This window comes from Pyrgilauda ruficollis, unplaced genomic scaffold (genome assembly GCF_017590135.1).
Source record: "Pyrgilauda ruficollis isolate IOZ18807 unplaced genomic scaffold, ASM1759013v1 scaffold3, whole genome shotgun sequence".
Classification (NCBI taxonomy): domain Eukaryota; kingdom Metazoa; phylum Chordata; class Aves; order Passeriformes; family Passeridae; genus Pyrgilauda; species Pyrgilauda ruficollis.
In genome coordinates, this window is record NW_024524377.1 from 1,948,650 (window position 1) to 1,963,827 (window position 15,178).

Sequence of the window (15,178 nt, forward strand, 5' to 3'; positions counted from 1 at the left end):
CATGCTATCCAAGAGTGATCAAGGGTGGTGAGGCACTGGAATGGGTTGCTCAGAGAATCTGTGGATGCCCCATCCCTGGAAATGTCCAAGAACAGGTTGGATGTGGCCTGGAGCAATGGGATAGCACAAGGTGTTCCTGCCCATGGCAAGGGTGGAATGAGATGAGTTTTAAGGTCCCTTCCAATGAAAATCATTCCATGATTTTATATTAAAATCAACAGATGTTACCTGAATTGAGAATTTTCTGCTAGGTACAGCTACCAACAGGCAGTTTACCACCTTCCATTTCCTGTATTCTGTGCCACACTCTGACAAGTCTAACTTGAATGTGATAACAATATGGATAATGCTGATTATTTTGGGAAGGATGAAAGCCTGAATAAAGGTTATCATTTTAGGAGAAGCTGACGATGGAAAAACTCATCCACTGTGTGACATGATCAGAACAGCTGGGGATGTAATGTGGAGGGTGGGGGAGAAGAGAGCCAAGGTATTTTGTATGTTCAAGAAATATATACAACATTGCCATTTCTTATATCCCAGCTGTGCCTGTTAACTTCTGGAAACATGTAGAGCTCAGCAATAAAGCATACTTGACTGATATTTACTGCAATGTGCATTATAAGACATTTTCTGTCACACATTATGTTCTGAAAGAGTTAAGTAACATGAAAAATACAGGCTCGAGATTATATCTGTCATGGATGAAAATACTACATTTATGCCTCATTGTAATCCATTCATTGGTTTATGTACCCCAGCCCTCCAGGGAGTGTCACAACTCCACATGATACTGCTGAGAGCTGTATTTTGCTTTTGGATTTCTGATTTAGCTGAAAGAAGTTTAAAAACACATGTAGCCTGACAACTCCCTATTGGCTATACAGCCGAGGAGGGTCAAGAGCATAAACCATTCCAGAAAAAGCCAGCTGTGACTTAGGCTCACTGTAAAGATCTGCCTCTTACAGACAGTAGCAGACAAGAAATTTATGCATTTTGCTAAATCCTCCCACTTTAGTTGAACTGTGCTTCATTTGGGGATCCATCATCACCGACATCGTGCCTGTGTTTTTTGAGCAACATCAGAGCACTGAAGGAAAATGCACTTTGGGGGGGGTCCAGGGAACTTTTAGAGTGTGCAGAACTTCCAGTCAGGTCCACTGACACCACCAGTAGGAACTGTGGTTAAAGCTAAGGGACAGCTACAATTCTCCAAACATCTCTTGCTCTCAGTGCTGATTTTAAAGAGAATTTAGTGCACAGTAGGGACAAATCTTTTCCCCTCTTTCACAATAGTGAGAGATTAAATTAGACCTCAGCAATGTCACCTCCCCATCCTGACTAGTGCTGCTTCTTGTTGGACTTTGAACAGTTGGAAGTGGAAGATCTGTATGTGTGGGCAAACAAAACCTTCAACCAAATTGGGTAAGGATTGCATTTGATAGTCTGCAGCACCTTTGCTTGGCAAAGAGATTTTTCATTCAATTTTTATTTTTTTTTAATGGTAACGACTGGGATAGGAAGATTAAGGTGGAATAGGGATATTTAGGAAGCTGATTGAAAGTCACAGAACTTCTGTCATAACTTTTTGGTTTTAGAGATAGCTGAAGGGTCCAGATAGGCCAAACACTCTTTATAACAGATCCATTACTTGATAACCTGACACTGTGCTCTGTCCAGCCTTAGATTTCTCAAGGTTATCTCTGTTATCTCCAGGATCGGGTCCTACTCAACTTTCCACTGACACATCCTCCAGCTCCTGAGCATCACTGGGGAGGGATGCCAAGGCAGAGCTTAACTGTTAGAGTTCAACAGCAGCTAAAGAAATATCAGTGGGGCACTTGCTGGCAGCACTTGTTTTGTTGCACAGCACAGAAGGCTGGGTCTGTGTTGTCCTGCAGTTAGAAATCAAACCTGTTTGGGGATAGGAAACACAGAGGTTCTGAGTTTCTAACAGAGAAATGTGCAGAACCCTGCTCTAAAATCTGATCTGGGGCTCTCATGTGCAGTTGGTAGTGGTCTTTGTTATTCACGTTGTATTGTAGGCATCTATCTTTGTGTTTGCTTTTTATCTTTAAGAGGAAGTAAACATTTAAAAAGTAGATTCTTTAGTCTAAGGCACACTATCAGACACCTTCGGGTGTTGCAGGAAAACCCAGAGGCTCTCCTGGAAGATAAGTATTCACACAGCTATCCAACACCAACTCAGTGAATTCTTAGCATTGCAGATCTGCACAACATATAAATGTGATAACACAAAGGTGTGTGTGCATGGGCACATGGAGATAACTTCCACTTTAACAGAGTCTTTCTCAGTGTACTTTGCTCACATTTTAAGACCCAATAATAGTGAAAACCATGGGATTCCACTGAATGCCCTGCCACCTTCTTTAGTGTGATAAATGTCTACTCTAAGAAGTGAGCAAAATTTTCTTGTTTTTGCGAAATTCATATTTAGTGTTATGAAACAGTGACATTAAGCAGTACTACGGGAAACAACAGAGACTTTAATTTTAATATGACACAAATCTATTGTTCTTACATATTTTTCCACTTTAGTGTGCCATCTTAGCTGCAAGACTCTGCAGCTATATATATAGATTATTTTTCCTGTCATTTCCACTGTGTTTTCTGTCCCCAAACAGGTTCAAGTAACTTAAAAACTTTTTTTTTTTTTCCTTCATTGAATTTGGGAAAAATCTGATCACCAAAGCAACACTCAGCAGAAGATGTAGTCAAGGTGTCTGCAGAAAAAATAAAACTCCTGAATTGGATTACAAAGAGTGATAAATACCAAAACTTAAGAGATTGGTGCATCCCTCATTACTTTGGCAGAAGCAGCTTCATAGTTTCCATGCCATGGTTTGACACACATTCCAGGATAGCTGACACCAAAATAGCACAAAACTTGTAATGAATTGCTCAGGAACTCCTCAAAAAAGGTTTTTTAAGTATAGTCTGAAAAGGAACAAATTGCTTTCTGCTTTGAAATATGCAAATAAAAAAAAAACTCTATAAAATACAAATTATATAACTAAAACATAGCAGAGACATGCAAGAAATACATAAAAATACTGACTTCTGATAAGAAAACAACCTTAGTTGCTGGCAATAAAATGCACTGGTTATCTGTTAGCTGAATTTTGGGTGAAGTAAATGCATAAATATGAATATCATTTGATATTTTCATGGAAGATAATTATTTTGTAATTTAAAGCTACAGGAAGAAATTTCATTTGAATCGTTGTCTTTGTGTCTTAAAGCTGACTGTGGCATGGAATGATGTAAGGAAGGTAGAAATCCAATCTCATCCCTTTTACTAGGGTTCACATAGGCCCTCTGGTATTTCTGAAGGCTTGGAAAGATGAAGTTGGCATAAAGTGCTTTCCATATCTAATTTCCTTCTTTGGTGAAAATTCCAGTAATTATTAATGACATTTACTCTACAGACATCCAAGGCAGTTGCAGGGTTTCTAACAGAAACCTCTTGCTCTAAGCTGTGGCCTTTGTGTTTTTAATGTAGGGCATATCAGAACACAAAAATGCAGCTGAAACAGAGATAATAAAAGACACCATTGTGAACCCCTTATAGTGTGCAAATTCAGATACTTCTCAGGCATCCACATCATGAGTTTGAAAAGTATTAAAAAATATCGTGTCTTTGCAGCCACCGCTGTGAGGACAGTCCTGCAGATCACAGATCAGGGCATTACATAAAATGTTTTGTAGCTGCTCTGGTTTAGTGTCAAAGTATGAAAACCTGCCTGCATAAATAGCACCCTTCCAGAACCTTCCACCTCTTTGTTTGGATTCAAGTCTGGCTTGCAATTTGTTTGGGCTGGAGAATTTGAATGGTTTTGTTTTCAGTGGTTAGAGGAGATGCTCAGCTGGTTCAAAGTCAAGTTCGTAGTCTAAGTGAAAGCAATTTTCAATAGTAGAGGATGTATCTTATCTTTCTACTAAGGTTTATTAAAAATATGTAGCACCTGATAATTTAACACCGAGTGAGTGGCTGCTAAATTTCCCCCTCTCTTTGTCCCTCTGTCTCACACACACAAACACAGGAATGCTTCTCGCCTGCCAAGCTATGTGCCAAGATTTTGTTCACTTTAATCTCAATCATATGAGTTAGAGAACCATGAAACAAAGTCTCTACCAAGTATGCTGACAGATTTTTAGTTCTCGTGGCTCCACAGGGCATCACTACAAGCACACGAAGGAACTTTTCTTATTAAAGGTTTCTGAGCTGATCCGTTTTCCATTTAAGTCAACATGAGCAGTATCACCACGAGGAACTCAACACTTGCTAACTGATACCATACACTCATCAAAATTATTTCATCTCTAAGTCAACAAAAAGCTGTGGTACCTCCAGCAGCATTGTGTGGTTACTGCTGGCACGGGGAAGGCATTTGGTGGCAGCTACTTTGGTGTGTTATGTCACATAACACCATGTCAGCTCAGGACTGACAAATCAAAGCATATGGTTTCAAATATTGGGGGCGATTTTTCCTGGGGAGGTGAAGAAAAGAGACATGGAAAAACCTCTTTTTGCCTTTTGGGGACTTTCTTGTCTTCTGAGTGAAGACATTTCAGAGATATCCCCTTACCCTTGGTTTGGAGGAGTCCCTTGGTGATTTTAAGAGCCACAGTATCACCTGTTAATGGCCCACAGTCTTGGCAATTAAACAAGTTCCTGTCCTTTGTTTTTAAATCTTGAACTAAAATCTGGGTATTTACTTTTTTTTTTTTTTTTTTTTTTTTCAAATAAATAAAGCTTGAAGTCCTGAAACAACAAAACTCTGACCCATTTCCTTAACTGTAAGGCACAACTATGGACCACAGAATAGATCTATTCAGGTTCCACAAGAGAAGTCTCCATCTGTCTTGGTGGACACAGGCTTGTATTAATAAAGCAGGAATTATAGGAAGAAATAACTTATATGCATTTCAAAGCAGAATAAGCATGAGAAAGCAGTTTCTGATTGCAATATCTGTTTCCCAATAATTTCAGTTATTTCAAAGTCATCATCTCTGACACCAAAAAAGGTGCATGAAGGAACCACAAGGAGAGAGCTGGAGGATCCAAGAGGTTTGTTGTGTTATGAAACAAAATGCTCACATTTTGCTCTCATTTACATCTATGCCATTCCTCCCAAACCATTGTTTGAGCAAAGACAAAAGAAGTTGGTTTGCTATAAAATTGCATCCATGATCTGTGTGGATCCTGATCATAATGAAACAATCTGCTGATCCAACAGAAACTGGAAATCTTTGAAAAATTTGTTAGTTCCATGGGGTTTATCATGCAGTAGCCAATTTAGGGACAATTCTGTTACTAGATTGCTAATAATACCAGTTTCATAATTTCAGGGGAGCAAAACAAGCTAAAGAAATCTTCCCTTAAAGAAGTGAAAGCCTTCACACAAAACCTCCTTTTTAATCTGTCCTCCTCCTTTGCCCTCTGCCTTCCTCCTGAAGCTCTCTGTTGGTACAATTTCTCTCACTTAGGTATCAATCCCATTAGACTGTGGTATTATATGATTAAAACATTGATGTAACACAAGCTGCTACAGCAAATAATTGAAGTAATAAAATACAACTGCAGTTATTTGCTCTCTTGAATTGCAGGCAGAAAAAAAAAAAAAGGAGACGGGTTTTTTTTAAACTGACCCCACAGTGTGGCATATGGACAGTAAAACTTCTTTTTTAGTGTGTTTTCTTTTATTGCTGTAAAACTTTAAAAAAAAATTATAGCGTAGTTGTAGTAGGTTTTTTTTTCCTTTTTTTTTCCCATAGAAAAAGTGATTAGTTTGCATTGTGCAATTATGTTTTCATAACATTTGAAAAAAATACAACTTTCTATTTAAGCAGAGAGATATTGAAAGGATCTGAAATTACACCTCTTTTCCTTTTAAAGGAACTTAATGGACTTAACTTCTATTTTTGTGTGTGTTTGTGTGTGACTGAACATCTCTTCTAGGCCAAGATTCATTTTGTCAAGTGTTAGCCCAAAGTGTTCTATTAATGGCTGAACTGCAAAGTCTGACTAAATGGGGTTTGCAGTGGAAATCCTGCCAACTCCTTGTCTGTGATGGCATGTGTACTGTACCAGGGCATGGTGCCTCACAGCCTCAGCTTACTCAGGGGGAAAAGACAGGAGTTTTGTGCCTCTCTTTTTACCTTTTTCATGGCTTGAAGGTGAATACCCTCATGTGTGAGCTTCCCTGAATCTGCCTTTGACCAGGGGGTGAGTCAGGACCTTCATTCTCTCTTTGGCACAGAGAAAGTAACAAACACACAGTCAGCTGGCTTTAAATTTCTCTGGAGTTTTTTGTTTCAGTGCATGCAAGTGTCAGCTCCTTGATTTACAAAGAGTATTAGCATTATTTTAATATCTAGAAAACATTGTTTGATTCTTTTTTTATTTTGTAGGTTAAGTGGTTTGTTTTATTTATTATGCCTATTGAACAGGATTTTATGGAAAATTCAGAAGACAAAATGCCCTGTTTCCTTCTACATGTTCACAAATAGATATATTATACAATGCTAGAAAAAGGCAAAAGGCCAAACTCATCTCTGGTGTAATTCCAGTAAAAGCAATAAAATTACACAAGGCATGAATTTGGCCCAGGCATTGTAAATGTTACTCTGGTGAACACTGAGTGTCTGCTTGTTGTTACTGGCACGGCTTAAAATACAAATCCCCCTTTTTTTTCATAGAAATGGATACATTCCTCTGAAACAGATTAATCAATGAATCAGGTATCAGGTAACTATGACAAAGACAACAACTGGTTCAAATACCTGCCTGTTTTATGGCTTTTTTTCCTCTTCTAACAAACTTAGATCTCTTCTTTCAAATTTTTAAATAATTATATATTTATTCTCTTTTGTGCCTTGTCATTACAAGGCTTTTATTCATTTTTTCTTTTTTTTTTCTTTTTTGTCTGTTGTCTCCTTTTCTCTAATTTGTCTTGTATGCCCTTCCGTGATGTTTCCTGTTGACACTTCTTGGTATTTTTTTCTAACTCAGAATGTGGCTTTCTAGCAGACACAGAGGCCCCAGAGTGAATACCCTTCAGAGCCAGCTCTGACTTGGACCTTGCACAACACTATTAACTGGCTCTTACTCTAAGAAAGGTGGCTATAGTGGGATTGCCTGAGCCTGAAGACAGAAATGGCTGAGGAAAACTTGCCAATAGGTTTGCACTAAATTCAACCGCTCTTAATTTCTACTCAGAAGAAGAGTTTATTAAAAAAAAACCCCAAAAAACTAAAAAAAAAAAAAAAAAAAAGAAGCACCAAACATTTTAAATCACTAACTTGCAAGGGCTTTTCTCAGAACCTTGTTGTTTCATATTGCATTCATCTGTATGTTTGAGTTTATGCTCGTTGGCCACTTTAAAGTAAACATAGTTCAATGCCCTTAGAAACGGATTTCTTCTGCTCACTAGAATTCCCTGGAAAAAGGCTTTATCTGCTGAACTGGTGGATCTTTTTATGTGCATGCATTTTTTTTTTTCCTATCAGTTTGTTTTGTTTTCCCTTTTCTTTTTTTTTTCTTTTTCTCTTTTCTTTTACCTTCAGTGCGTATAAAAGTTGAGAGCAGAAGCCTCCTTGGAACAAGATAGAATCATAAAAGGAATCTCATCACAAGCTAAACAGTACAAATTGCACATTCTTCATGGAAGTATTAGCTTTTAGTGCGTGCCTGGATCCAAGCATAATAGATTATCCCAAAGTGGGAAAGAATGAACAGTACAAAATTAGCAGAACTGGGGGCTCAGATCAGTTGGTGGAGCAACATGATCTCTGTACTTTCAGGGTACTGGATTCTAAAGCCACTGGAAACAGAATGTAAAATTATATCAGAGTAAGCAAGGAAGCATGTGCAGGCCTGGGAGAATCAAACAAGAGCTTGGAAAACACATTTCCAAAAGGGAATAAGTACTGAAAATCAGTGAATGAACTTGTAGGAAACAAACTGCTATTCATGAAGAATTTCTTGCTCTGAGCATAGAAAGATATGAGAGTGAAAAAACACAGAATACATTTCAGTGGTTGTTCAGGGGCCAAGTGCTGTTGGAGAATAATCCTGCACTCAGACAGAAATATAAAATGGGACAGAAATATAAAATGGGACAGGATAGGTCAGTCTCCTGAGGTTTCCCTTCTCAGGGAAGCCTTGCCAGAACAAATCCTTTATGCCACTGGCTGATGGGTTTGGTCTAACCGTGCTGGGAAGTGTCCCAGGAGCACTGTGCATTTATTGGGAGCCCAAGATGGTGGTGAGCACACCCTGGCAGAACTACCCTGTACTTTCCTACTGCCTGCCTCAGGTCCTCAGGGATGGCAATGAACTATTTTTGAGTACCAAATAAAACTTAAAATTTTGCTTGAGCAAAATAAATCCTGAGGAACATGCTGTTGAACTCAAACCTGATAATGAGAATGATAATACTACAGAGGTGGAGATAGGTGGTGGAATCATTATCCTGGTGGAGTTTAAATCTCCCCCCCCACCCCATCCCTGGAGTGATTTAAAAGCTGTGTAGATGTGGCACCTGGGGACATGGCTCAGTGGTGGCTGTGACAGTTCTGGGGGAATGGTTGGGCTCGATGATCTCAGAGAGCTTTTCCCACCTAAACAATTCTGTAAATTTCTAGGGGTTTTATACAGCAGCTGTGAATCCATCCCTTGGCTGCACAAGCTTTGTGTCTTCTGCCATACTCACTGGTTTACAATCCACTCACTCCACCATACCAAAGCCAACGATCCCAGAATGGGAATCCTCAGCTTTAGGAGGTGTTTGGGATTTTTTTTTTCTTTTAAAATTCTTCTGCAGTGCTTCCTTCCATTAGAAAATGAGATAGCATTAGACTCTTTTAAAAACTCATTTTTATCCTAGCAACACAAATATATTCACAATACTTTATATTTTTTAAAACTCGTTTCCTCTTTGCTTAACTCCTTGAGATAAGTGAACTCTCCTCTGTGTAAACATTCTACCAGAATACTGACTACCTTTTAAGCGATATATGATTTAGAAGGTAATGAAATATCACTTTCTTTTTCTTTTTTTTTTTTTATAAATAGGTTTTAAAGTGCTTTTAGCTGCACTTTAGCTTTTAGATTAACAGATAAAACTGATGAAAGAGACACAACCTTCTGTCACAGGGCAGCATGGCATTTGGGAGGTGAGGTAGTTTAAAATACTGTTTTTATCTTCATTTCTCTCCATTGGGATGACTGTATTTCTTTACTACATCCCATAAGCTACTTTATCTTTGCCCATAAAGTCATTTTCTTCCTTAAACCCTGAATATTCTGCATCATGAGACTGAGTGTCTGCAATGATCATGTGCATAATCAAGCTCAGCTATGGACATTAAGCTAATTAAAGCCAAAATGAGTATCAGTTTTAGGCACTTTGGGGTGTCAGACCTTGGAGCCTGTGAGAAATCTGAATTTTGGAGAGCAAGAACTTAAATTTTTTTTTCAAAGCCATGCTTTCTTAAAATTGCACTTCCAGCTTTTAAGTGCCTAGTGGTGCCCTCTGAAGTCTCACTGGTGCTACCCCAGATCACCACCCAAGCCAAGAACCCCACACTCAGAGGGGATTTTTGTCACTGCTCTTATTTAACATGATTTGTTCCCTGGGTCTCAGTGCAATGAAACCCAGTAAATAATACAGTGGACACACAGAGAAGATAACAAAAGGAAATAGTTAAGGTACTATAATAATTTTAGCCATTCTTTTCTCAGGTCACTATAATCTGCCCAAAGATAACTAATTGTTCAAAGTAAACATTCCACTCCGACCACAAAAGGAATCCATTACACAAACATATAATTCACAGTCATTTTTAGTGGGTTGTAAACAGTTTGGAATGAGCATAAAATGGGACAAAAATCAAAGTGAGCATTTAGAAATGAAAAAGTGTTTGCTACAAAAGGTCAGTCCCTTTACTTGGCAAACTATGTAGAAAAGCCTGGGAAAATGTTGAACACACAAGCAGTAAGGGAATTTTAAAGCCAACAACCTCCCTGTTTCTTTAAACAGACATCGGAACCTATAACTGGATCCTGTCAAACAAACGACTGCAAAAAAACATAACAGCTGCTAAGAAGTAAAGTTGAAAGATAAAGTTTTCTAAGCTAAGAACCTTCTCAGAAGTGGACTAAAGGTCTTTCTTAAATCTTTAAGCAAGGTTATGGATCCCAGGGTGGCTTTTAGGCATTGAATCAAATATGTAATTTTGTGTATCATTCCTGTCGGAGCATCCTGTGCTCCAAGAAAAGCAACAGAAAACAATATCTGCAACGTCCAGCTCAGCATGGAAACAGTACCTGTAATCACCAGCTTTGCTGCCTGCAGTGTCATTTTTCAAGTCATTTAGGCTGATTTGAGAACTCTAACTTGGATTTGGGAACGGAGGGAGAAAATGAAGGATGTTTCAAAAGAGAGATGAAAGTTAAATTATATTTCCCTGGAGCATTAGGACTGTATTTCTTTACAAAACCCAAGCCACACTGGATACCCTGGGTAGGTTTAGGATACGGACTGCTTGGGGTGTTCATTTACTCTGTCATTAGACACACAGACAAATGATCTCCCCTGGAAAAGAGTTTAGTATCAGACTGTTTTCACACGATAAAACACTACCATGAGAAGTATTGGATGGCATGTTGTTGAGGTACAACACAGACTGATATTTTTATTTTTTTTTCATGCGTTCTACTCATGCCTTTCACATATTTTTTAAAAAAGAAAATGAAAAAAAAAAAAAAAAAAAAGACAGCCAGGACTTCTAAAGGGTCGTGGATAACAAAATAAATAGGCGACTCCAGAAATGACTGGAAATGATATCCGGCCTAGAAACACCAAAAAAGTCTTGCAACGGGCCCCACCCTTGGCAGAAGTGAGCAGTGTGTGAGTTACAGTGCTCTGGGAGGATTGTCCCAGGCTCTCCTCCCTGCACTGCTCAGCTCAGGGCTGGTGCTACCTGTCAGGCACTTCCCAGGGAGAGGAAGGAAGCAGAGTGAAGAACAGATTGAAAAACAGGAATACAGATTGAAAAGGCCAGGTCAAAAGATAGCCCCAGAAAAGCCTGAGGTCCATCCAAGGTAGGTGTGGATGGTAAAGTAAAAGAAGAAACAGAAAAAAACCCCACAGAATGTGCTGTTCTATCAAAACCTTTCCCCTGAAGTCCCTGAGAAGACAGAAAATGAAGAAACGCTGGAGATCTTTGAGTAGTCCCTGTATTTCTTCAATCTGATTGCTGCATGGTATAGAATTATTCTCTTACCCTCACCAGGTCACACCACAGACGTGGGAGATTTTTCTACTTAGGATGTTGCATGAAATACTAAGGATACAATACATTTTCCCAAGATAGCTTTGACTTTAGAGGCACAGGTCTGGCTAGCTCAATAATCAGGGCTAGAAGTTCATCAAAAATTATGAATGAATAATTCAGTAATTATTATAAGTAATTCATAAGTACAGGAAGAATGAAGAGAAAAACGGAGCTTCCTTAAAAAAAAAAAAAAAAAAAAGAAGAAAATAAAAAAGATAATTTCCTTCTAAGTTTCCAAGAACAGGCACATTTTTATTGCCTCTCTTTATTAAATTCCACTACCAGCTCTGCAAGATGGCTGAGAAAATGGAGAAAGAACTTCTGCTTCACAGTTCTACTTCAATAGCTAAAAATATAAAAAGACGCTGAAAAAGTGGAATTCATTCCATTTTTATCACATTCACAAGTGAATCCTTGTTGGATAGATAAATATGCATTATAGTGTGAGATTTTTTTAGATCAGATCTTAGAAAGCACCCCCGTTCTGAAATGGTAAAGAAGCAGACTAGGGGACAAATGACCAAACTCTGATGTAACTTAGAGCACAATATATTCAGAATGAACATCCTTTTGATATTCATTTTAAAATACTGTAACTAAACAGGAAATCTTGCCAATGGTTAATGTACATTTCTAATTTGTGAGAGAATATTGCTACATTTGGCTATTGTGTGTAACCTCGTCTACACAGGAAAATGTACTAATTAGTATTGTTTATTCAGATCACTGCTAGACTTTTTAACTGTGATTTTCTGCACCAAAAGCGCAGTGATTTTGCTTTAAAATTCAGAAAAATAAACAGAAAACCAGTAGGTGAATAAAAACTAAAACCATGAGCTGATAGCTAAGAACACAACCGTTCAGTGGATCACGAATGGTTTGAAAGTAACATTTAGGGATGGTCTCCTAAGGTCTTTTTTCCTAATAATGCTTTATCTGAAGCGAAGCACGCACGTAACATTTTTGGTACAGTTACAGTATGTGGATGATATATTCTCTAAATAGGAAAAGAAAGCTTTTCTACCACAGCCAATATGCCAGCTGTACCGAGTATCTAGGCCATCTTACTAAGACTATGAAAGTAAACATACAGTTTTCATTAAATGTGCCTTTCCCATAATTGGTACATAAGTATTTCCCATGACTCTGCAGTTGAGTGTCTTGGCTGGAGGCATATCTGGCCATTAAGAGGAGGGTTTCAGATCTGTTGAGTCTCAGCCATGCCGGGAGACTTGGCACCTCCACATACTGCTTCCTAATACCAACCCCGGCACAAAATGTCATCAGAAGCTTGCATAAACATTGGACTTAGCTTCACATAAATTACTGCTGTCCTGAGATAGTTTATGCCAGAACTCAGTAAAAACAACACTTTGAGTAAATAGAATGTGAGTAAATGAAAGCATCTTAATCCAAGAAAATGATAATAGACAAAAACTGCGTATCAAATATAAACTCATAAATATAGTGATAACATGAAATTTTTATCTCATGCCATGTGATTAGCTTTTATTTACATGTTAGGCTAACCAAAAGGGGTAAGCTTCTCTAAGTCACAGCAAGTTTGAAGGAAACACAAGAACTATAGTGCAGTACTCAGAAGGATGACCGCCTTTGAAGGAATGGTGATACATCCAGTTTCTAATATGAACATTTTTTTTAATAATCACACAGACAGTAAACATCTAATTACATTCCTTGAATTTTTCTGTTACAGTTCAGCAGTGCAGAGACCTCTGGCCTCACTTCTGCTTGGAGGAGTGGTCAGATACTCCAAAACATCTATGAAATATCCAGCACATTCTTGAGGGAACTTGTGCTGAGGTTGTAACCAAGCAGTTTGTTAGACATGTTCTGCATGGAGTGGCATTTTTGCAATCTAATCTCTGCCTTTCCTTTTCATGTTCTGAATTTCACCTCACAATTCCTCCTCTATTAATAGTCACTTCACACATTTTTCCCCTTTTTTTATCCAGCCTCCAGCCTTGCTCCACAAAAACCCAATGCTACTATCTCCCCCTGCTGAACGATCTCTAGTTTGTTTCAGTCTCTGACTTCCTGCCAATCATTCTGGGAATAATAATATCCCAGTGCTCTCTTTGCTGTATAATTAAAGCATGAATTTCCCTGAGTTTGAAACTCCAGGGTAGGTTAAATACAAGTCAAGACTTAGGAAAAAGTATTTGCCTTACATACACCAGGGATTTCAGAATGAAATTACTGACATTTTATCGATGGCTAACATTTGCTTACCCAGAGAAAGACTAAACCAACAACATGTCAAAAAAAATACAGAATAATCAGCATGAATGAGTTCTATTAATGTCTTATCATATAAAGAAAATGAAGATACACAGAATGCGATATAGTTCCATTCATAACTATATTATAGAGTGTACTGTCTGCCTACCCTAGAAATCCAAGCAGAGTTACAAGGTTAAATTTTTGATTACTATCAGAGAAAAAAAAAAGTATTAAATAATAAGATACTCACCTCTTTTTTCAACAGCTTCTATGCAGAGTCTTACAAACTGGGGAACTGTAGATTTCTCATGCTCACAAACCAAGTGCAAATGGGAGCCAAAAATTTGATCTACATTTGGAAGACAAGAGGAAAATACATTAAGGCATATTATTATTAGTGGGATTTTTATCTCTTCTCAGTTTGCTTATTAATTTAAAACTCAGATACTGAAGATGCATAGACAAAACTGGAACCAAATCCATTTTGAGTCCTAGTGGTTATTAGCTTTTGCCCCAGAACCAAATCCCTCCACATCTGCTGCTCATAGTGCTTGATGCTTCCCTCTGGATTCAATTTCAGTTGCCACTTGCACCTTATTTTTGACCTTTCTAAGGCTTGGAGGTCTCCAGAGTTTGGTTGGACCTGCCATAGAAAATGTGCAGGCAGTTCCAGAGCTACAACTCCCTAAGTCATTGAATACAAATTTCTACAAGATGCACTTGGTCCAGCCTGGAAACTCATTTGGTTGGGTGACCTGTCCCTTCCATGCATTTGGAAGTTTCATCTCAACTTCACAAAATCTTTTTCTTTACTGATCGAATTGCCTGCTCAGAAAAACAGAAGATACTAGATATCTTTTGATGAGGATTTCATCTTATACCATGTTTAACTAATGATTAGTCTCACTTCCCTCACGAGCAATCCTTTACCTAGATAATGCCACCTTTTAGTTTTTGTGATTTCAAAGTTTTGATCAACTTTGACTGTTGATCTTGAAATATATTTGTATTAGCAGGTTCAACCTGTCAGATTACTAATTAGCTTCCTCCACCTCATTTCCACTCTGTGTGTTTGAGAGATTATGAAAAGAGCAATCAGTAACAGGGACGTTGTCAGCTAAAATCAGAATGAATCAAACAGATGAGAGGAACTATTCAATAGGAGCCAGTTAAATGCTGAAACAATAGGAGTGTACTGTCATCATTTATCCAAAGAGACAGTCTCCATATAGCATTTCAACAGAGCACTACAGTTTGTAAATTGGTGTGGAGGCTTTGAAAATTATTATATAGATAGCTGAAAGGTGATAGCACCAGTCTGGACTTTGTATAGAAAACCCAGCAGCTCCCATGGAATTGGATGTTTCCTCCATAGTCAGTTCCACCATACTGGACCATAACCAATTGCTTTTTGCTCTAAAACCAACTTATCCTCACTAACAAGCAAAACCCCATTAAAAAAAAAAAAAAAAATCTGTGCTGCAATAAGCTAAGCAAAACCCCATTTAAAAAAAAAAAAAAAATCTGTGCTGCAATAAGCTTCATTTTCATTAATCACCACTATTTCATA

General features: G+C 38.1%; 1 protein-coding gene across 2 annotated transcripts in view; it reads right to left on the reverse strand.

The window, feature by feature from the left end:
- The window catches only part of ARHGAP15 (Rho GTPase activating protein 15), a 324,980-nt gene that overhangs the window by 111,127 nt on the left and 198,675 nt on the right, over positions 1-15,178 (reverse strand). For both annotated transcript variants that reach the window (XM_041473491.1, XM_041473492.1), the window contains one exon: positions 13,859-13,957. In XM_041473491.1, coding sequence (XP_041329425.1) covers positions 13,859-13,957 — 99 coding nt within the window. The remainder of the gene's footprint in view (positions 1-13,858; positions 13,958-15,178) is intronic.